We start from the raw sequence: 24,112 nt of genomic DNA on the forward strand, positions 1-24,112 counted from the left end.
ATAGACCAAGGGTTGCTACTTCAGTTGAACACAAACCATAACTCTGAGTTTCCTGGCAGCCAAAGCAAGAATGAAAATGGTGGGATAGGTTCTGTGGCTCTCCTAGAACCTATAATAGAAAACATGTCACATCATGAAGGGAGATTTGCCAGACACAACTAGCTTTTTCCCTATTCCAGTCTTTCAGGTCCAGTATTAGAGCAAAAGCACACTTCCTTCGTTGTTAATCTAGAAATATCACATATTTTATCTTTTGGGGAAGTCGTATATCATATATTGCTTCATTTTGATGACTCTCAAATATGGCTAGCTTAAGACCCCAGGATTCAACAGAAGATGGTCAGGGACAATTCATTTGGTTTTTAAAACAGCCCACTTGGGAAAGTGTATAGTTTACTGCCCATGATGAACAAAAAATGAGTATTTATCATTAGGTTTATTTGAATGACTAGAATGAGATTCAGTGCTCATATGTTTTCAGCTTATCTCCAGTGCCGTTTTTCACCCTGTCAGAGTGAATCACATGCAAGGAGTGTGAACATCAGGCGTGGTTTATCATCCAGTCTGCCTTACCCTTAATCTGTTCACAGATATTTATTTACTAATGACTGTTTTTCTTAAGAGAGGAAAGTGAAATACTTGCTCTTCATTTACTGAATGATTATAAACTCGAATTTTTCATCAAAATAAAATTCCATTGATTTTTTAAAAACAAAACAAACAAACAAAAACAACAGCCCACTTGGGCTGTCCAGATCTTTCTAACATAGATCAGAAGAGTAACAAGGAAGCTCCTCACAAGATTCCAGAGTTCTGAGCAGAGTACCACTGAGAAGTGAGTTAACATGTTACAATAATAATAAAATACCGAAAAGTTAACAAAGTGTTTTCACATACATGTATTTTTTATTCTCACTCTCCCCTGTATAGATCTTTTTTTTTACCTGTGAGGAAACAGGTTCAAAGAAATTCGATGACTTACCCAAAGTGACAGCTAGTCAGTGGGGCCTCCGACAGAGGCAAACAGGCTGGGAGTACTACAAGTGTTTATCAAAAGAAAAGACATGGAGCGCTGGGATGATAATTTATTCATTCAAAACATATTTTTGAGCACTTACTGTGTGCCAGATAGCTATTAATGGCAGCCTTGAAAATAGGTTTTTATAAAGTCCCTTCTTGAAAGAATATGTAATAACCCCTTTATACGTGTTATGATTGTGGTCATTTCCTAGAGCCACACACCAAGGATCTGAAGAAGGGAGACCGTTAGCATACATTGAACTTTTTTTACCCCAAATCCTGCTTTCCTGCAAGACAACTGACGTCTTACCAGTCTGATATGTTGTCTCCCAAGCTGCAATCCACTGAAGATCTGACTTAAAGCACATCAATGATTTGAAACAACCCTGAGCACCTAAATATTTTGTAACATTAGGGCTATGCTCTCCAAATTATGCATTACATCGAACAAATTGCCTATCTCTCCCATCCCGGTACATCACTTCAGATCATTGCTATAGATTTTTCTTACAGTTTCATGCATACCCCAATTTCTACTAAAATATATCTCCCTCTGATTTGAGAAAGCTTTGTCCTCTTAAAAGAGAGATCCTTTAAAACTGGGTAAGCCCTATTCTGAAGACAGAGGAAAATTAAATATGATCAAGAGTATAATTTTCCAGTATGAGAGGATATAAAAGCATTCTTTTCTCTCCGTGGTATAATACACTTGTGAAACAGCAAAAGATTAACTTTTTGTAAGGCAGCTTTGAGCATCAGCATTCTAGTTTGTCATCTAAACAAGGCTTATAATTCCAAACTCCTCGAATTTTCAAGATACAAATGAATTTTATTTTTAAAAAAGCTGGGGATCATGTAGGCCTCTGGCTTCCTATTTATTCAGTGGTGTTGCTGCTGGTATTTCTTTCAACAGAAAAAAGAAGGGGGGAAACGTAACAGTGCTCAGCGTCAGTATGGGATAACTTTATGTTCTTAGTTATAGAACTTCAATGTATGTGAGTATATCAGAGCCATATCCGATCTCCTGGGTAAATTTGTAACTTGGTTATTATCCCAAGAGGTAGGGGGTAGGGTTGGGGAGGAGAATGGACCAAATAACGTATTAATTGAACACGTCCTTTTACAAAACCTTAGATGAATCGTACCCTCACCACCAGATTTTCCTTGATAGACCACTTTCTAGCCATGAAGCATAACAGCAGATGGACTGTGCAGAGGAAGGTAGTCCCCAAAGTCACATTTGACCATTTTATTACTCACATTAAAATAAAAATATGGGTATTATCCAGGAGTTGTCACTGAGCGAGTATTCTGATGATTTACAATATCTGTTCAGTCCATTTTGTTGAACCAAAAAAATGACAAAGGCAACAAACACAAGTTACACATGAAAGCTCTCTGAAAAGAAAATAAATATTTGTCTCCAGTCTTTTACATTCATACATTTGCATTACAGAGCAGAGTATGTATGTACTAACTGTGTATGATGTGGCTAACCATTCTGTAGTAGACACAGTCTCCATGTAATTTAATCCACAGCAATTATCTCTGCTCTCCAGATAAGGGGTCAGAAACCCAGAGAGGCTAACCTGGTAACTCTCTCCAGGTGACCTGGGTGATACAGGACAAAGCCCCAGTTAGATTTCTCATTCCTAAATTCCCAGGGCTCTGCCTGGTTCACAGAGCCCTGTGTCTTCCATATATACAGAGGGTGTCGAAAACAAATGTATACAATTTTAAGAAAGGAAACAATTGTATTAAAATTAAGCTGATGGAAACCACTTTGAGCACCTCTAGTAATTGCAGAAGTCAAATGTGACTTGTATTCATTTTCCGTTATTGGTATATATTGAGTATTACAATTTTAATACAATTTTTTTTCCTTTCTTAAAATGTGTATACCTTTTTTGGAGATATTATATATAATATATTTATATATATCAGGAAGAGAGGGTGCCAGAGAATCCATGGAGCCATAGAGGCATAGGTGAGAATCCCAAAGAATGGGTTGTCGTTGGAACATACTGAAGCATAGAGAAATACTCCATTTGTGAGAATGCAGTAATCCCTAACAGGCCTGTAATGAGTCAAACACATTTTGAAAGGACTGGTTCAGTGTATTTCTATGAATTCAGGTGACATTTATACCTCCTTAGTTCTTAGTGACCTGGAAGGTCTATCTTCCTTTCCCTTCCCCTTCCCCTTCCCTGGTTGGGAACAGGGTGTACAGGGATGTATCTCTAGGGGCATATTAAGCAGCAGTCTGGTGTCATTCCCCGCACAGATCGTGGATGGCAAGCTGTGGTTCCAGCTGGACTGTGGCAGTGGCCCCGGAATCTTGGGCATCTCAGGCCGCGCGGTCAACGACGGGAGCTGGCACTCCGTCTTCCTGGAACTCAATCGCAATTTCACGAGCCTGTCCCTGGACGACAGCTACGTGGAGCGGCGCAGGGCACCCCTCTACTTCCAGAGGCTGAGCACCGAGAGTACCATCTACTTCGGGGCTCTGGTGCAGGCCGATAACATCCGCAGCCTGACTGACACGCGGGTCACACAGGTGCTGAGCGGCTTCCAGGGCTGCCTGGACTCGGTGGTGCTGAATAACAACGAGCTGCCCCTGCAGAACAAGCGCAGCAGCTTCGCCGAGGTGGTGGGCCTGACCGAGCTGAAGCTGGGCTGCGTGCTCTACCCTGATGCGTGTGAGCGCAGCCCCTGCCAACACGGGGGCAGCTGCACCGGCCTGCCCTCCGGGGGTGAGTACAATGTGCGCTGGGCACCCTGCCAGGGAAGAGGGGGGGTGGAGGAGTGGGATGGGGGGAGGGATGGACCTGCAGGGGACCTCCCTCTCACATGTATTACCAGCCTAAGTGCTCTCCCTGAGAGGAGTATTCACTGAAGATGCTAGCAGAGCTTCCTAATCTCCTTTACAGCAGTCCAGAGCTTGGCAATTACAGGAATGTCCAGTTTAGCCAATCCGTTTGCAGCGTCCCATAGGTGCAGTTCAGGGACCACAGGAGCCCAGAGATGCTATCACAGCTGCCCCCTTCCCTGTCCACCCCACACCCTCCCAGGCCTCAGCAGCTTGGAGGAATAGGACCCCCTTTTAAGTGTTTGCCCTTGAGTCACTTGCATGTCACTGCAGAATGATTGGTAGCAGTCTGAGTTATGACCACCACCCACAATTCTTTCACACGTAGGCATATGTAATTGTACCAGAAGCTAAATGGGGGGGGCAGAGGGTAAACCCACCACCCCAGAATAGAAATATAGTGGAGATGCTTTGGAGCATGGGTTTAAAATGTGTGTATTAAAAGTAAGTCTAGTGACAACTCTATAAAGGAGTGGAAAGTCAAGAATAAGGACAGGGAGGGAAATTTACATGAAATCTCAGGACAGATAAACAGCCAATGAGGGTATGATGCTTTTCCCCAATAAATTTTTTTCCCAAAGATACATCATGAAGATGAAAGAAAGAATAGGGTGGGCCCTCCACAAAAGAATGGGGAGACGTACAGAGGATTTCTATTGTTTGAGGGAAGAGCCAAGATTATGTAAGTCTTAGGAGTCTAAAGATAAACCCCGTCTTTACCTAGGTGAGGTATCTGCTAATGCAAACTAGGTCAGGCGCTCTCCCAGTTGAAGGTTTTGCCACCTCCGAACAGCCCAGCCACTGATTCCATTTCAGCCCCTTTGCGGAGTCTCTCAGCGGTAGTGATTAGCAAATTTAAACCTCCCTCACAAATCACTTAGAGATTCTGCTGTGCACATTACCATCTAATGTTCGTGAAGCCCAACTCCGAATTTAGGGTCCATTTTATTATTAGAATGTTATAAACTGTCCATGAAATGATGCACTGCCGAAATACAGACACCAAAGTTATTTAGACTTGCACATGTTACCGCCACAATGAGGGCCAAGTGCCCTGGGGGAAAATTTCTGCCTTCTCGATTTAAGAAATCTATTTGCCGTTTTTACTGTCTCAGCAGTATATGTAAATAAAGGGTTGTTATGGTGCCATAATTCCCGAATGATGGGCAGTAACTATACTTCAGTGGTTCTATAAACCAGCCCATTATGACAAGTCATGGCCAGTTTTTCACCAGGAAAACAATTCTGCCAGTGTGAGCCATCTACAATATATAAAAGGAGCATATAATTAAATTGGGTTGAAATAGAACACCACTCCGTGTCAAATGTTGGGTGCAGAGCCACAAATTGTAACATACTTTTAACGATGGCAGGACATTGTTTTTGCTGGCGAAGCTATGGGCCTCCACAATGGGTTATCTTTAAAATAATAATGATAAGCGCTGCATTAAGGAAAAGGACTGTGGAATCTTGCTCTTCAGTGTGCCTTTTAAGTTGTTTGTTTTTTTTTTTAATTGCCATGAAATCTTTGAACGAAGTATTCAGTGCAGGTATGTTCATGAAATGACTATGACCCAAATGAGAAACAACAAATTTCCTCTATTTTTTAATTTCATTTGGTTTAACCCCATTCCATCACTGAGGACCCACCTGTCGTATACTTTTCACATGGCCTGAAGAACTTGCGTTCCCCTCCCCACGGGCCCAATCTTGCCTACATGCTCTCTCGTACTCCTCTTTGGGCCCCTGCTCCCCACTCCCCCGTGTGATTGCAATTGAGATTCCACAACAGGTGGAACAGAAACCTGTTCCACAACAGGAACAGGTGCTCTTTCTTCCAACATGATAGAGCCTCTTATCTGTTCATGTCTCTCCTGTGTACTCGCTGGCTTATGTTTTCCTAAAACAAAGAAATCATCTTCTCTCACCTCTATTTACACAACTCCCTTCTCACAAGCCTCCTACCTCTGTTTAATTGAGGGGGCACCGTGGTCCGTATCTCAGCAGCCCCCAGGGCATGGTCCAGATGGAGCGATCTGGGGCTCTCATGCACAGCAGTACAGAGCCCAGGGCTAGCAAACTCCTTGGTACTCACCAGGAAGTCCAAGAAGAGAGCTTCTGTTGCATCCCTGAGGAATCAAAGGCCCAGGATTTCTCTTCTGACGTGTGAGGAGGTACCTACCTGCTTCCTGGCTGTAGGGATGAGGCCTTGGCTTCTAAGAAAAGAGAGAGAATCCATTTTCTTGCCCCCATTATCTGTTCATATTAGAGGAATTTTTTGCTAGGTCCCGGTATCCTATCCGCAAATTCCCTAAGTTGGTGGCAAAAAGGGAGAGGGAGGGTGAGTAGCAGGGGAGAAAAGAAAGAACCAACAATTTGGCCTTTAACTCATATCTGTGAAACTATGTAGCTAATTATAAGGTTATTTAAAATAAGGGGAAAATCATCTTAGTTATGATTGGTAGTTTAAAAGGAACAATAGGACTGAATCATTAATGAAAGAATATTCATGCCTTAAAGAATTCCCTCGGCTGCCAGGAGTGTCTAATCACAGGGAGAGAGTCTTGCTTCCCCAGATCAAAAGCTAGAATGCATGCAGTATTCAAAGAGAAAATCTGGGCTAGTGAAAGTAGCGTGAGGTGCTTAGAATGTGACATCAAGCACATGAGAATGTTGATTAAAAAAAAAAAAATCTAACTGTTGTTGGAACCCTGTGCTCTGTGTTGCTCTAAAATTGCAGCATACATATTTTAGCATAATCGTTCTCTTGACCACTGAAGCATACTGGAGTATTGGTCATTGGCTGTCCTGGTGACAGACCCACTCTCAAACTGTGGCTGTCCTAGCACATTATTCCAGAACATTCAGAGTTTTTAAAACAGGCACCTACAACAAGAAGCATGTTCTTTCAGAGAAACAGGATTCCGCTTTAACCACCTCCAAATCTAATCAAACCCTTGGCATGAAGGGCAAGGAAGCCACATCTGCCAGCTTGGAATTACATGATCAGCAGGTTTTACCAGTGTTATGACTCTGGCTGTCCCAGGAACAAGCCATGGGGACCCCAGGGGAGTCAGAGCTCAGAACACTGACTTGTAATAAGAGTGTAAATATGACTCTGTAAATCAACCACAGAGGGGAGGCTCTCTCAGTAAAGCCTGAAAATTACATGTATTTCATAAACATGAACTGGAAATAGCAATCACTGTGGAGAAGAAATGGCCTGGTCCCATCCTGACCCCTGAATTTCCAGACCCAGTGGGTAGGGAGCAGCCCAGTGAGCACCCACAATCTGAATAAGGAGTCCTCAGTCCTCCATGCCTTCTGCTGAGCTTAAGCCCATTACCGGAAAACCTAGTTGAGGCTAAGCTATAATTTGGCACAGCAATTAGCAAGCCAGGCAGTCACCAGGCCAAAAATAGCTATTCAGACAGCTTTGCATGAGACTGGAAGCTTAAATCTTAAAATGAAAAGTTGCTGTATGTTAAACTCTACTGTGTGCTTGGTACTTTGCTAAGTAATTACCTTGCAAGTGCTTATTCGCTGTGATACTTAATTCTCACAACAATACTCTGGGATCAGTTCTTCCCCCTATCCACCCTCTTTTTACAGACAAAGAAACAAGCCAGAGAAGTTAAATAACTAGCCCAGCAAACACAGCTAGTAAGGTGGGGAAGCTAGGATTTGATCCAGGTTTGTGGAACCCTCCAACCTATGCTCTTAACCCTTGTTATTCAAAGTATGTCCAGGGACCAGCAGCATCTGCATCACTGGGAATGTTAGAAATGCAGCATCTCAGATCCCACCCCAAATCCACTGAATTAAAATCAATATTTTAACAAGATCCCTAGGTGATACACTGATTTCTCTCTGTGTCTCTTAACTGCCCTGAAACCTAAGAAAACTTAGATTGGTGCAAAAGTAATTGCTGTTTTTGCAATTACTTTTAACCTTTTAAACCGCAATCGCTTTTGCACCAACTTAATAGTTCCTTTTTTTGTTTTCACATATTGTATATGGTGGATCTCAGACTGTGAAATGTGTCCACATCACCTGAGGACCTTATTAAAATGAGACTTTATTATAGAAGAGCCTTAACTGTTAAAGGAAAAAGAAAATCTATTTACTTGCCTCCATCATTTGCAGTCCAGGTCAGAGGAATCTTCTGCTAGGTCACTGAATCATATTTGCAAATTCCTGAACTTTCTACCAAGAAAAATTTCTCAGTGAAAAGTTAGAGGGGGAAAAAAAAGACCCAAACCTATGAATCAGAAGCCCAGAATCTGCGAGGGTGGAATTCAGGCATCTCTCTTTTCAACAAGTCTCCAAAGTACTATGCACATCTGAGTTTGAAAACCGCTAATATTTGGAAATCTCAGTAAATTCCGTGTTTGCAAGAGTGTGAGTCAGTGAATTTCCGAAGAGCTAAGCCAACATAGGACATTCAGGAATTGTATGTCAGATGCTCATCCTGCATTTTTATAATTGTTTTCATGTAAAGATTGAACTCCACACAGTTAGGAGTTTGGGGTCACCCTTCAAAGATAAAAGTACTAGTGTCTACCTACTCCCTCTAAGCATGAAACAGTAAGTTCTTAGCTGTTACAGATAGTTGGGCATAAAAGTGTTTTCAGCAACAAAGCTATCCGTGCTACTTTGGGTGATATTTTGCTGAGTATTTTGTGTCCCTAACTTGTAAGGATCTAGATCAATTTGGTCCATCAGACTTTAATTAAGTGCCTGATGTGTGCTGGGTTCTATGTTAAATTCTGGGGTCCCACTGCTATTTCTGTGACCAACGGATCCCACTGTATGGCCTCCCTCCCCTCACAGCTGGCTTAGGGGAGTTGAATACTGTCCCCCATCTGTGCTCAATCCACTGGTGCATTGAACACAGAGGGCAGAAAAGGGAAAACCCATGCTCCCAGTGAAGGTACAGTGAAGATAATTTGAGTTTCGTAGTTTATGGGGAAAAACTTTTTTCTGGGTGGCTTTCTTCTAAATACCGAGTTAAATTTTTCATTAATATATAATTGGGAAAAACCTCATGGTAATAGCATTACTAACTAATAGAGAAACTCAAAATCCTAAAGGAGTGAGATTATATGCAGACACAAAAGAACATGCTAGAAGATGAGAACTTACTATGTGCCTAATGTTAACACGTTAAATGTTTCCAGATCCTCAAAGAAAATATTAAAAGCTTGTCCCAGTATACAGTATATGAAATGTGAGCCAGTTTTCCTAGGGAAAGTTACGGGTCCCGTCTTCAAAGGTTTTTATTTTACAAGGTCTAGAGGTATTGTATGTACCCTGCTTGGTGAAAGAGAAAAGTCAGAGTGACTACAAGTTGAAACGGTGAAGTAATAACAGAGGCCATGATCTGCAGCTGAGCTCATCCCACTGAGGTTCAGCATCTCACGTGATAATACACCCTCTAGAAGTTTCAGTAGTTCCCAATTTTCAGCCTAAAAGTCGGAATCAAAAACTCCCATAGCTTTCAGTTGTTTGGTTTATCAGCAACACAGAAACGAAGCTGATTTTAGAATCCATAGTAATTGCAATATGACCACAATAAAGCACCTAATGTTTGTGTGCTGCATTGTGGTTGATGGATCCGGAAACGTATTAGCCTCTGTGAAGTGGGTATTCATGAGCTCAATTATCAAATAAAAATAGGGAGGGTCCTAGAGATCAGGTGACTTTGCCTGTGAACACACCCAGCTGCTGGGTAAAATGCCTCACCGCCGTATCACAGTGGCCTCCCCAAATCATGTAAGTTCTTGGAGTTTCTAAATGAAATCCGTAATTCAGCAAGCATAGCACTTGATGCTGACTTCAGATCCCAAGTGCTAGTTGCACATTTGCCGTTATTTCCACCTTTGTGCAGCCAGCAGATGTTTTCTTATCGAGGCACCCCAACCCAATCGGAATGATGTTCGCCTACGCTGGCGAGAAGGACCCAGGGTTGAGGCCATTACCTGGGTGAATCAGGTCAGAAAACGACTAATAAGTCAAAGGAGTAAGATAGGAATTATCTTGATTATTTGCCTGCACAGCCCAAATTCACTCTGTAATTGCTCAAGCCATTTCTATTTTTGCCTTTAATGGGTTTTGCGATGTTCTTCTTTGAGCAAAGAACGGAGGGGGCATTTTAAGTTTGTCTGGGTGCCGATTTCAAAACCATCTGCATCCACTCACTATAACTAGAAGTATGGTAGACAAGAGCACAGCTTTGAGGCAAGGCTTAAAAATACACTTCTCATTCTGCCAGATTTGAAAGGAGAGAAGCTGTGTCATTGTTTTCATTGGTGTTGTTTTGTTTTGTTTTGTTTTGTGTTTTAACATGTATCTCAATACTGTTAGGTTGGTGCAAAAGTAGTAATTGCGGTTTAACAGGCTAAAAATAATTGCAAGAACTGCAATTGCTTTTGCACCGAATTAATACCATAGTAGGACAATTGTCTTTTTTCAAATCTGGAAACTGGTATAAAGTGGTATCTGCCACTTACTGACTATCTAACTTTGGGCAAACCAACTTATTTAAGCCTCAGTTCCCTCCTTTGTCAAATAACTATAATAATAGTACTTACACCTTAAGGTTATTATCAAGAATTAAATGAGGATAGATAATGCATAGGAAGTTCATCAAATTTTTCCTAGCACCTAATAAGCTGTTGGTCTTGCCAATTAATGATTTCCTTATTTGACATTTTCCCCCAACCCAGAAAAAAAATCTACTATTTTTAATAAGACTTTGAAATTATCTACTGAATTTTATTTTACATTTATAAAAATTAAAATATGTGTGATCAAATAATGCCTAGACATCTCTTGAAATTCTGTTCCTTTTATTTCTGTTTCCTATCAATATATGGTAATGCTTGGGAAGAGCAGAAACTTTATTATGCTATTATCTTTATTATTGAATGATTATTTGGCTCCCAAAAAGGGTATCTGATACTGTTCATCTCTGTGTCTCATCATCTCCCTGGAGAGTTGTGGGGAGTAACTATGATCCCCTCCTTCTCGTCCCTAGCAAGTAATGAGTTCTGGCTCATTGACAAGTTCCAATGCCAATACAGTCTTGTAGAAAGATTTGAGAATCCGAAAGCCTGGATTTAAGTTCAAATTCAGTCATTTACTAGCTATGTGTCCTTGAACAAACCACTAACCTCTCCAACACCCTATGGAGTTGGGATGTTAATGGGACTCTTATTTTTCCTTCACAGAATTATGATCCTTCGTAGAATGACTGAAAGTGATTCTAAACCACTAAAGCATTAGATCACTTAGTATCATTATGGCAGACTTACTGATATTATAAAAATTATTAATAATAGGGCCCAGGCTGGAATAACGAGATCATAAATAATACTTTGTGAGAATAGGTTAATTTTGATTAGCAAGCCTCTTTCATAGAGCCAAGCAATAGATACCATTCTTCTTTCATTAAAATTAAAAAAAAAAAATCTGACCACTTTTTTAACGACCCAATTGTTTTTCCCTCTTATTGTGTTAACATAAAAATGCCTCCAAATTTAAAATTCTAAAAGCAAGATTTCTCCCAAAGGGTCTCTACCTCCTTTGTCCCATGGGTTTGAGATCACGAGAGCAGATCTTTCACAGTTTGCTTTTTTTTATTATTATTTATTAAATTTATTGGGGTGACACTGGGTAGTAAAATTATATAGGTTTCAAGGGTACATTTCTATAATAAAGCATCTTTGTATTGCATTGTGTGTTCACCACCCAGAGTCAGTTCTCCTTCCATCGCCATCTATTTGATCTCCTTTACCCTCCTCTACCATCCCCCTCCCCCTTATCCTCTGGTAACCACTAAACTGTTGTCTGTGTCTATGAGTTTTTGTTTCGTTTGTCTCATTCGTTTGTTGCTTTCAGTTTTATATCTCCTGGATGTGTGAAGTCGTATGGTTTTTTACTTTTTCTGTCTGACTTATTTCACTTAGCAGGATAATCTAAAGATATATCCATGTTTTTGCAAATGGCAGTACTTCATCTTTTCTAATGGCCATGTAATAATTCCATTGTGTATATGTACCACATCTTCTTTATCCAATTATCTATCGAAGGATAGATAATCCTTCGATATCTATCCTTCGATAGATAATTGGTTGTTTCCATGTCTTGGCCAACCTGAATAATGCTGCAATGAACATAGGATTACATATATCTTTACAATGTTTTCAGATTTTTTTGGTAGATACACAGAAGAGGGATTTCTCAGTCATATGGCAATTCTATTCTTAATTTTTTGAGGAACCTCTGTACTGTTTTCCATAGCAGCTGTACCAATTTACCTTTCCACCAGCAGTGTATGAGGATTCCTTTTTCTCCACAGCCTCTCCTACACTTGTTATTACTTGTCTTGTTGATGATAGCCATTCTAACTGGTGTGAGGTGGTATCTCATTGTGATTTTGACTTGCATTTCCCTAATAACTACCGTATTTCCCCAAAAATAAGACCAGATCTTATACTGTATTTCCCGGAAAATAAGACTGGGTCTTATATTAATTTTTGCTCCAAAAGACACATTAGGGCATATTTTCAGGGGATGTCTTATTTTTTCATGTGCAACAATTACATGTATTCAAGTACAGTCATGTCATCTTCTTCTGGAACATTGTCATCACGTACTAAATGCATCGTCAGCCGACAATCTTAATTGGGACTTATTTTCGGGGTAGATCTTATTTTCGGGGAAACACCGTAGTGAAGTTAAGCATTTTTTTCATATAAAATCCAGATAGAGAGTGTAATGAAGTGAGATTTTTGAAAATAGAGTTCAGGATAATACTGAACACTTCAGGACTCTGGTACCAGACTGCTGGAGCTCAAATCCATACTAGGTTCATGACTGTGAATAAGTAATCAACTTCCCTGTACACAAGTTTCCTCATCTATAAAATGCAAATGATAATAGTCCCTTTGTCACAGGCTTACTTGGAGAATTAAATGAGTTAATATATGTAAAGTGCTTAGCATTGTTCTTAGCACATAATAAATGTCATGTAATTGTTAGCTATCATCATCGTCTTCTTCAAAATGGACAGCAAGTGTTCTCAGTTGTAGAACAGAGCTCCTCCATTGTGTATGGTTTTCTCCAGAGTAGGTCTAGTGTCCCCACTTGGCTCCCATCACACCCTGTGCCTACTCTTATGGTAGTTTTGTAGCTCTCTTTATGCTCATAGTATCAGTTTTTCTGCCTTTGTATCCCCAATGCCTGCCAGAGTCCCTATTCCAGGGGTGCACTGGTAAACCAGCTCTCTAAAAAATAATAAAAAGCCTTGATTTGTAGCATTTACTGATTTCTGTGGTTTAAATAGTCCCACCATGGCTGAAGTCAGATTACCAGAGGGTTAATAACTGGCCTGCCAAACTCCCAAATGTTTAACCGTCAGCTCTCATGACCCTGCCTGAGCTGGCGCCAGCACACCACTGCTTAGGCACTCAGTCAGTGAATAGGTTAATCTGTCAGGCCGGCTGCTGCATCAAGTAGCGGTAGCTATCCCCCAAAAGATAATGAAAATTGACAAAATGCAGAAGGAAATGTGTGGGAGTAAAATAGTGCACTAGAAGTAGTGCCTCTTTTTAAATTCTGATCTTCCAAGGCACAGAGACATCAAATCAAAGAAATCAAACCCACAACCCTTGTGAGAATCCAGTTTCCATGATAGTGATTCAAATGTCCCTTATTGCCAGAAAATCCTTCCTTGCTCCTCCCTTGCCCCCTACTATGTCTGCTGTAGTTTTATTTGAGCAGGTGCCAGAATCATGCCAAGTAGGACCTGCAGAGTGAGGAGTTGTACCTGAGCTGACTCACCTTGCCTGAGATTCCCCCTTCTTGACTTTCCTCTCTCCCCATCACTGACATGCTTTCCCAAGTCCTGTAATGCAGCTGTTCCCCACCCTGCCTCCTTAATCTAAAAAGGAATATAGTTCATCCTCATAAGTTACTGTAAATGGTATGCCTTCCTGGCCAAGAATTAGCCATGTGACACAAAGAAGCATTTTTCCCAATCCCAACTGCTTTCGGCAATCCCCAATTCCATTTAGGCAAGCAAATTCCCAAATTGGAAAAGAATAATCCCAAATCAGCATAATTTGAAGCAAACGTATCTCACACTACGACATCTTGCCCAGAGACGTCAGGCTGACCATCTTTGGACACGGTTTGCATCATAATGGTCTCTCCTTATAAGTTAGTTCCCTTGTGTTTCATCAGCGTTGATTTAAGAGTGTTGTCTCTCTCTCTCTGAGCCTCAGTCTCTGGCCCTCTATGTTTCTTGGTGCCAGAGAGCCTGGGACTACAAGTTCTCTCTTCTTGGGAATGTAAAGATTTCTCTCCTGCACCTGCCTCCTGAATATGAGTCTTTCTCTGAACCTATGAATACCCACACGCAATCATAATGTCTTCCTCCTGTACATGAGAGTTCTCTGATTCAGTAAAACGTCCCTGAGAGCATACACTATTTCAATCTATAGATTATTAACTTTCTTATATCTATAGAGATCAATCTACAAAATCCCAGCATCAGTCACTGACCACTTGGGGAGCAGAGATTAGCCTCAGAGCCCTTCAAATAAAAGTGAGGAGGACTATTTACAGTATTTATGGAGTAAAGTAAATGTGATATGCTCATTAGATGCTAAGACCCACAACCACCCTTCCTCTACCACCACCCAATCCACCAAATATTAGAAACCAGGCCTTTGCCCTCTCTCTGGGCAGGTGAGAAGGGTCATTACTGGGGACATTGACCAACCCAAAGGTACGGAGACAGTATATAGTTAACAAGCTCTACTCAGGTGCTTAGAGCTTCCCATCAGATTCCTAGTTTTCTACCACTCCACTCTTCAATATGAGCTGATAAGCCAGAACTACTAGACAATGAAGGAAATCCTATAATTTCAAATATAGAAAATATATTAAGGTTCTCCAGAGAAACAGAACCAATAGGATGGATGGATGGATGGACGGATGGATGGATGGATGGATGGATTGATTGATTTTAAGAAATTGCCTCACAGGATTGTGGTAGCGGAAAAGTCTGAAATCTATAGAGCAGGTCAGCAGGCTGGAAATTCATGTAAGAGTTGATTTTGCAGTCTTAAATTTGAAATCCTCAAAGCTGGAATCTCAGGCAAGATTTCTATGTTGCAGTCTTGAGGTAGAATTCCTTCTTCTTAAGGCCTTGAACGGAATGAATAAGGTCTGTTTACATTACTGAGGATCATATGCTTTACTGAAAGTCAACTAATTCTTAAATGTTAATCATATCTACAAATACCCTCACAACAACATCTGGACTAGTGTTTGACCAACAACTGGGCACCATAGGCTAATCAGTCTGACACGTACAATTTACCATCACAGAGACTAAAATACAGAAACAAAGAAAAGCAACTTGGAGGAAACTATGCAGGGAGAAAACTTCATAAAACTATTATTAATGTCCTCAGAGATAAGAGAAAATGTTGTAATCACAAAACAAAAACAGAGTGCTGTGTTCAACAAAAAAAAAAACCTAAGCAAACAACTAAAGAGACCTTAGAAAATGACAACATGAATGAAAAGCTCCAAAAAAAGTTTCAAAAGTTGAGAAACTCTTTCAGAAAATAAAGCGAAACTCACAGAGATGTATATAAGAAAGATAAAATTAAAGGAAGATCCAAAGATCTGAGATCCAAACCATAAAAGTCCCATAAAGACAGAGCAGAAAATAAAGGAAAATCATGAAAGAAATAATTAAAGAAATGTTCCCAAAGTTAAAGGACCAGAATTTCCAGGTTGCAAAGGCCCACTGAGTACCCAGTATGATTCAAATAAACACACACTAAAGTATATCATTGTGAAATCTCAAAAAAACTGGGGGCAAGAGAAAATACTCCAAGCTGTTAGGAAAAGAAATCAGGTCACATATAAACTTAAGGAACCAAAACGACTTGGGATTTCTCCAAGGTAACACGGAGGAAATTGCTTAGAATTCCATATACAACCTAACTACCATAGATATTTACGGGTGGAGTAAAGACAAGTTCAGCTATGCAAGCTCTCACAACATTTACCTCTTGTAAACAAACCCCTTCTCAGGAAGCTACTGTAGAATGTGTTCCAATGACACATGGTCCCTATGATGAACTCGTACCTGGAAACATCCTGTCTTTTACAATAGTAGTGTGGTGGGGAAAGCATCTTCCTCCCTATCCTGGACTCTGCTCTTTGAATCTATTCCTTGGGTGTCTCTTGCCATTCTCATTAGTATTTACGTACGTGGTTAATTAGGTGAATTTTTGTGGGCCAGCAGGAGATCCAAACTGTTACTTGGCCTTTTTTGTGGCAAGCTGTGTTCCAAGTTCAGAACAACCAATTTGCTAATCATCTTTGGAATTTGGGACCTGCCTTCGATTTAGTTCAGAAGGAATTAGGAGGACACGTTATGACCGGGTCCTTGCCCTCTGACTGTTACCATTGGCACCCAGGGCTCATGAGGTCCTGTGTTTTCCCCAGGCTATCAGTGTACCTGCCTCTCACAGTTCACCGGGAGAAACTGTGAATCCGAGATCACTGCCTGCTTCCCAAACCCCTGCAGGAATGGAGGCTCCTGCGACCCAATAGGAAACACTTTCATCTGCAATTGCAAAGCTGGACTCACTGGAGTCACGTGAGTGAGATTGTGCAAGTCTTTATGCTGCTTCTTATTGCTAAGAAAACAAAACAATGAACAACTAACTGGGGTAAAATATATACCACTAACAGGACAGGCAAAGGGTTAATATTTTTTTATAAAGACTGCTTAAAAGTGACTAAAATGTTAATGGGGATTATTTCTGGGCAAGGGGGTTATGGATAATTTATATATTTTGGTTTATACTTCTCTGTATTTTCAAATTACTCTGTATATCCTGTAATCAGGAAAATAATTCTTTTAAAGAAAGTCATCTCTTACCCCTAATATTTCCAGTATTCCATTGCCCCAGAACTCATTAACTGGACACTACTGCGGTAGCATTTTATGATCATTCTGAGAAACTAAAGCTTACCTTTCCCTTGCAAACTGTTCTTCGCTCAAGAAATGGGGAAAATAAAGTGTTAGCCAAATGGAAAGGGAATATTTGAAGTTCTTAGTAAAATTCCTCTTTCAACCATCCTTGATGATTTTAGACGTGTATATATATGTAATCTCAAGCAAGTGATAGTCTAATTATAGATCAGTCTTATGTATTCATTAAAGCGAATCTCCCAAGGACTTTACCAGGAAATACTTAACTGACTTTGAATCCTTGGATGTAATTTAAAATAATAAAGCTCCATTTATTTTTAAATACTCTATGATTCTGACTAATTTCCAACTGACCTGCCCTCAATCTGTTCAAATTAGGGACATTTGATTACATTTTAAAAAGTGGATTACCAAAAATATAGGTGATGAGGCATTTTAAATAAACATAGCAGAACAATTGCTGAAGTAGAGAAAAGTGAAGGAAAAAAGGTCTATATTCTCAAGTAATTTTAAACTAAGAAAGATTAAGACAAATATTTGCTTTATAATTATATTCAAAGCAAGTCATGGATTGTATAAAAGAGAATAAAAATTATTTTTCACTAGAATTATTTTTTAAATTAATTTAATTATTTTACCTTTTTTTTCTTTTCCTGGTAGTCTGCATTAGCATTAGCCTTTAACATAAGCGACGAATCTGGAAGATCCATAGATACGTAGCCCTCCATCTCCACACCTTCATATGCCCTGTTACCCCCAGTTTTCTGAAGAGACCAAAAATTGCTGTCCCCATTACAGGAAAACGTCAGAACCAAAGACTTTGTCCTCCCAGGAAACTCTATATAACATATATAGTTTCACAGCGCTTTATCCGTAATTGTACAATCCCAACAGCTCTGAGAACAGATCGGATTAAGCATCAATTAGTGGCAAACTAGTTTGGTGGCAAAAACAGCCACCAAACAAAAATCACTCTGAGGCTATTTCTCTCTCTTTCTTTCTCTCATTTAGTGTGAATATCCATATGTTTTGCTATCAAAAGCACTGGTAAATTTGATTGTGGGTTCTATGCCAGTTCCTGGGGTGGGGTGGGTACTTTACATAATATAAAAGATAACTACTGTATGTCATTTCTAACAATGCAAAGTGTTAAATTTTCAAATGCATCTGGCCCCAAGGATTTGGAGACCACTACCTCTTCAACAGCATCTCTTCTTTCCCTTTCTGCTCCTTCTCTCCCATCACAGCCTTTTCTCTGCCCCCACACCAGTAGGGTCGGCCTATCTGGGAGAGATTGGGGCAGAGAAATACCTTAATGCATGCTGATGCCTCAGGCCCCCTCCCAAGTTCACACCCACCATGGTCACACCCTTTCTGTGGTGCTTGGTGTATCCTTTAGGTGCTTTACTTTCTTTGAAAGCCATCAGTTTTCAATCGAGCTTCAGCATACAAGCCTGCGTGGGCAGGTCTCATGTTTGCGAGCGGGCTTGTGTGTGTTTTGTCCCGAAGGTGTGAGGAGGATATCAACGAGTGCGAGCGGGAAGAGTGTGAGAACGGGGGCTCCTGCGTCAACGTGTTTGGCTCCTTCCTGTGTAACTGCACAGCGGGCTTCGTGGGCCAGTCCTGCGGGCTGCGCCCCGTGGTGGTGCCCAACATCCAGGCCGGCCACTCCTACGTGGGGAAGGAGGAGCTCATCGGCATCGCTGTGGTCCTCTTCGTCATCTTCACCTTGGTGGTCCTCTTCGTTGTCTTTCGCAAGAAGGTCTTCCGCAAGAACTACTCCCGCAACAACATCACGCTGGTGCAGGACCCGGCCACCGCCGCCCTGCTCAACAAAAGCAACGGCATCCCGTTCCGGAACCTGCGGGGTAGCGGGGACGGCCGCAACGTCTACCAAGAGGTGGGACCCCCGCAGGTGCCCGTGCGCCCCATGGCCTACACCCCATGCTTCCAGAGCGACTCCAGGAGCAACCTGGATAAGATCGTGGACAGTCTGGGAGGCGAGCACCAAGAGATGACCACTTTTCACCCTGAGTCACCGCGCATCCTGACAGCCCGGAGGGGTGTGGTCGTGTGCAGTGTGGCCCCCAATCTCCCCACCGTGTCACCCTGCCGCTCGGACTGCGATTCCATCCGGAAGAATGGCTGGGACGCAGGAACTGAAAGTAAGTAGGAAGTAGTAGTGTGTCGTTGTTTACTGCACTGCTGTTTACCTGGGAGCTGCGAGCATGGAAGAAGGAAGTTTGGGAATGGAGAGAGAACCTGCAGGGACAAAGCATTCATTATGACATGTTCTGGCACTGGGTGTTCACATATCAGCCCTGAAAAATTGCTCTGGTTCTTATCCTTATTTACAGATGAGGAAAATGAGGCTCAGAGAGCATCATAAGGTGTCCATGGCCACACAGCTAATAAGAGAAGTAAAGTAGTTACTAGTACAAGCTAATAAGAGGTGCTCCAATCCAGAGCTTCCAGACTCTAAACCCTGCTCTTCTCACAACAGCACACCGTTGGCGATAAAGCAAGCAGTGTAGCTACATAAATGATTTATAGAAAGTGTGCTCTCGAAGGTCAGAAGAAGAGAGTATTCCCGTTCTGATAGAATGAAGACTTGAGGGGCGCAGAGGGACATTTGAGTTGGACCATGGAGGATTAAAGGCCTGGGGAAAGAGGGCATTCCACGTAGAGGGACCTGCATGATCAGAAGTAAAACAGGGCGTTCTGTTTGGCTGGAATGCAAGGTCCATGAAACAAGAGCGTGAAGCACAGACTGGAAAAGTGGTCCGGGCCACATGTTGGTGTTTCCCATTCCTTTGGCCTCGTGCAACAGTATTCTAAGCACAGGGAAGAGCCACAGGTGCAAAGGCCCTGGGGTGGGAAAGACCTTCGCATGTTGAAGAACATGGAGGAGGTCAATGTAGCTGGAGCCTGCCGAGCACCAGGGGGAGTGGGTGCATTTTAACAGCAAGACTAGTGCAGGTTTTTAAGCAGGGGAATGCCGTAATCTAATTTACATTTTTAAAAAATGGCTCTGTTCCTTGGAGAAGAGACTAAACAGGACCCAAGAGGGAAGAAAGCAGAGAGACTAATTAATTAAATGGCCACTATGAACATCTAGGTGAGAGATGGTGATTGTTTTCCCTGCCCTAACATCAGTCAGGATAAAACTAAGACAAACTCTGTTCTAACCTGTGACCTTTCATCGGGCCACATGGCTTTATAGTCAAACAGCAGAAACATCCTGGGAGGCAGGAGTTGCCAAAGGCAGGGATTATAGTACTATAGGGTAAAGGGTACGGGGGAGAGAGAGGTTTCAAACGAAGTTAAAAATCATATACAGGTGAGGAGATAATGGGTGTCTTCATGGAGGAAGAGGGTATTCCTACTAGTATCTTTAAGCATGAGTAAGATTTTGGTAGGAAGCTAGTGGAGAGGGCCTTCCAGAAGCAGGAAGTATCTGGATCAGTGGATAGGACACGTGAGGGCTATCTGGCTCTGTTGTTCAGGAGAAAGGTGACGCTAGAGGTGAAAGTTTGGACACCTGCATGCAGCATAGTTGAATCTCCAGGAGGGTAAGCTCACCGCGGGAGCAGGAGCGGAGAGAGAATGATCAAACTGAGCCTCCAAAAGAACCTCAGACATGCCTCCATGTGGGACGTGGGCAGAGGGGAGAGGCCAGGAAGGAGCCAGTACGTGCCAACAGAGAGAGAACAAAGAAAGAGGAAAGGGCAGCCATGGGGAAACCAGCATTATCAGTGAAGTCAGCAGGGTTGAGTACTGTAAAACCGTCAGGGAGGACACAGGCTAAAATATGTATTGCACTTGACATCTAGGAAATTCTTCGTGATCTCAAGGGAGCTTCAGTGAGTTATCAAGGCAGAATCCAGAATGCAAGGTTCAGGACAAAGAGATTTGGTGAGAAAACAGAGGCATCAGAGAAACATAAAAGTCATCAGTGCAGTGTGGGGATCACCTTAAATACGAATAACTTGCCTAAGGGCAATAACTAGTAAGAGGAGGGATGAGGATTCAAACCTGGGTCCTCAGGGTTCAAAGCCTGTGCTCTTGCCAGCACTGCCCTCGGAAACGGAAGTGTTAGCAGGAAGGAGGGAGAGGGATGTAAGAGGAAGAGGATCTCTTACTAGAGGAGGGTCTCTCTTCTAGTGCCTCCCCAACTGTTCTATCTGCTGACTCTGTGTTTCTGGAGCCACATTTATATTTTGAGTAGATGCCTTTGGACTTTAACCATAAATATACTGCCTCTCAAATCATCGGTAGAGTTAGAGTTTACTAAAGCCTTGTCACTCCACTGGCTAAAGGAAAGGCTCTTTTTTACTTAACCACGAAAAAAGGGAGTTTGAATAAATGGAGGAGTGGAGAAAGGAGTTGTATGCCCAACACTATATTCACCAGGGGAGATCATTTGTCATTTCTTTCTTTGTATTCAGGGCTAAGCTGAGCACCCACCTCGTGCTTTTCTTCGTATTTTCTGTGGTGTGGTTGTTGGGAGGTGAATGTCTCCCGGACGTCTCTCTCCACTTATGTCAGTTGTTTATCCAACTCATCATTTTGCTGTGGCTTCAGCATCTGACAGCAGATGCAGCCACAGAGGGCCGGCTCCTGACATCACCCTTTGTGGAAGAAACAGTGATTTCTCCAGCCACGAACAGGAACAAGTCTTCCCTTAATCACAAGTCACTGTTTCTTTGTACCATCATGTTACGTGATGATTTGAAGCTGTTCCTGGTGATCATTTTCCTCCACCTATTTCATAATGCGACAGCTTTATTTCCAGAATCTACCTCAGGCCAAAACTCGCATTTCCCCCCAAAGTATTATTGGGTTTTTATTGAATACTTTTCCTTTTTTGTTAAGCAAGGCAGTTAGCTGGCGATACAATCTCTAGGCAACTAATCCATTTTTCACTTGACAATTTCAAGATATGAGTTATTTTTATTGCTTCCTTTAGTACATCAAATAAAAAAGTAGCGAGAGAGAGCGAGAGAGCGAGAGCGAGAGCGAGAGAGAAAGAGAGAGAGAGAGAGAGAGAGAGAGAGAGTTGTTCAGACAGCAAAGAGGAAGGAAGAGTGTGGATAAGAGTACGTCTACACCGCTGACAGCCCTATTACTGGAGTGAGTGCAGGATGTTCCCAAAGATGATGTGACACTGCCCTCTAGAAGGCAGCGCTGAGAACTCCACTCGCTCCCCAGAGATAGAAGTTAGGGTAAATGTAATGGCATTCTTGCCTATAAAATATTTATACCCCTATTTTAAAAGTAATCTCATTTAACCTGGTGTTGACACCACATCGGTTCATGTAAATGATTTAAATTAACTCTGAATGGAAGAGTAACCCAGCCACTTCATCCTCGTTTCGCTCTTCACTGAGGCTTCACTTTGAGGAGGGAACAGCTCCTTTCCCCTGTCAGCCATTTGGAAGCTCATTTACCAGGGGTTAAGGGTTTTGAATCCATAATGTAAATCACTTGATTGACAGACGGACCTTTGCCCCCAGTGGCACAATCAATTTTCTATTGTGGAGCTAAATTATTTTCTCTGAGAAAATGAAAGAGCTCCAAGTAGTGAACCCTGGGGTTGGCAGGGCTGAAAATATGCACAAGGTAACCAGTGTCATTTCTGCTTGTTGTCTGGCTGGCCACGAAGACAAAGGAGTTGATGACACGGGAGAAGTGACCTGCTTTGCAGGCAGTAATAAAGGCAGCAACTCTGAAGTTCAGTCCCTGAGCTCCTTCCAGTCGGATTCTGGTGATGACAATGGTAAGAAGTCATGGACTTATCCTCCTGGGGTGGGTTCTGCTTCCTGTGCTGGCAGTCGGTAGCTGAGAGGAAGAGGATGTGACCTGTTTTGTTTCCTGATCTGTTCATGGGCTGTTGAGTGTGTTCACCAGCTTTTCAGGTGACTCCATGATTGGGTGTCATTGCTGAAAGAGCACCCATTGAGCTAGTGCAGCAGTCAGAGGGCCCAGGGATCTGCGTCAGAGGTTGACAGAGGTCCCCTGGACCTCCAATCATATGTCCTCTTTGATTTGGTTCATGACGGAACTCTCTCATCCTAAATGATACTCTCTAGGAATCAATGTGATTTCTTTCTTGTTTTTTTTTTTAAATTTTCCTAATGATTATCTCTTTGCTGTCCAACCTCCACATTATTAGAAATTAGTTCAGAGGCAAGGTCCCTTCCCCCGCCCCCCCGAATCTCTTTGCCATAGAAGTGGCATCTTCATTCAGTTGAATCTCCTTGGATCATTTGGGGTCATGGGCCTTTGGAAAATCTGTTGAATACTATGGATCAGCTCCTTAGAAAAATGCACATACACCCAAAATGTTGCATGCAATTCCATGTGGTTTATGGACCTTGTTGACACTCCAAAACTGCTACCTCTACCTCATGTGAACTTATGTTCACGAAGAGGTTGCTGGACTGGGTTTTCAGAGCTGAGGGACTTTGGAGGATGGGTTGGTCTCCTGAGGGCAGGGGAGGGTAGTAGAAATGGTCATAAAACAGCAAGAACTCACTATGTGGTGAACGAAGAATAACTTCCGATCGTCATCCACAGAGAGTTAGCCTTACCTTATATCATTTTCCCATTATAAGCAACTGGAAAAATTGAATATTTATTAATTCATGTAATCATTCAACCTATAAATCCTTGCTAAGTTTCTCCTGTGTGCTGAAACCAGTGCTGGGCATTTTGTATCCAGGAGTACAAAATGAAAACAAGATAATCTGTGGCCTCCAGGTAAATACAAGCACTGGTGAGCTCTAAGGCCATAGAAGCAATCATGGAAGTAAAATAGCCTACTTCTATCACCACCACCCCCAAATCTCTTCCACCCCAGTACATGGCTCTCCTGAGAGTTGCGGAAGCCTCAGTGTATCTGACTGCCGGGATAACAAACCACATAAGGGTGGATTTCTTCTGACCATTCTAAGGTCAGGGCCACACTTGCAGATCTCTTTGCCTTGGTGTTCATTCCTTTTCCTTATCCCCAACCAGAAGAAAAGTTGTCGCTGGTTTGCGTTTCATAGAGAAGCAGCCAGCCGAGAATAGATGGTTTCCAAACTCCAGGCAGCAGTTCCGGCAGTGATACCTGGTGGACTATTCTCATGGACTCGGCTGTATGTGCCCTTAAGGTCTCACACATGCTTAACATTCTGGGTTTGTCCTGACTA

At 42.0% G+C, this 24,112-nt stretch overlaps 1 protein-coding gene across 3 annotated transcripts in view; it reads left to right on the forward strand.

The window, feature by feature from the left end:
* The window catches only part of FAT3 (FAT atypical cadherin 3), a 507,587-nt gene that overhangs the window by 476,114 nt on the left and 7,361 nt on the right, over positions 1 to 24,112 (forward strand). For all 3 annotated transcript variants that reach the window (XM_033120991.1, XM_033120992.1, XM_033120993.1), the window contains 4 exons: positions 3,305 to 3,773; positions 16,424 to 16,577; positions 18,426 to 19,081; positions 22,582 to 22,695. In XM_033120991.1, coding sequence (XP_032976882.1) covers positions 3,305 to 3,773; positions 16,424 to 16,577; positions 18,426 to 19,081; positions 22,582 to 22,695 — 1,393 coding nt within the window. The remainder of the gene's footprint in view (positions 1 to 3,304; positions 3,774 to 16,423; positions 16,578 to 18,425; positions 19,082 to 22,581; positions 22,696 to 24,112) is intronic.

Source organism: Rhinolophus ferrumequinum, chromosome 11 (assembly GCF_004115265.2).
Source record: "Rhinolophus ferrumequinum isolate MPI-CBG mRhiFer1 chromosome 11, mRhiFer1_v1.p, whole genome shotgun sequence".
Lineage (NCBI taxonomy): Eukaryota > Metazoa > Chordata > Mammalia > Chiroptera > Rhinolophidae > Rhinolophus > Rhinolophus ferrumequinum.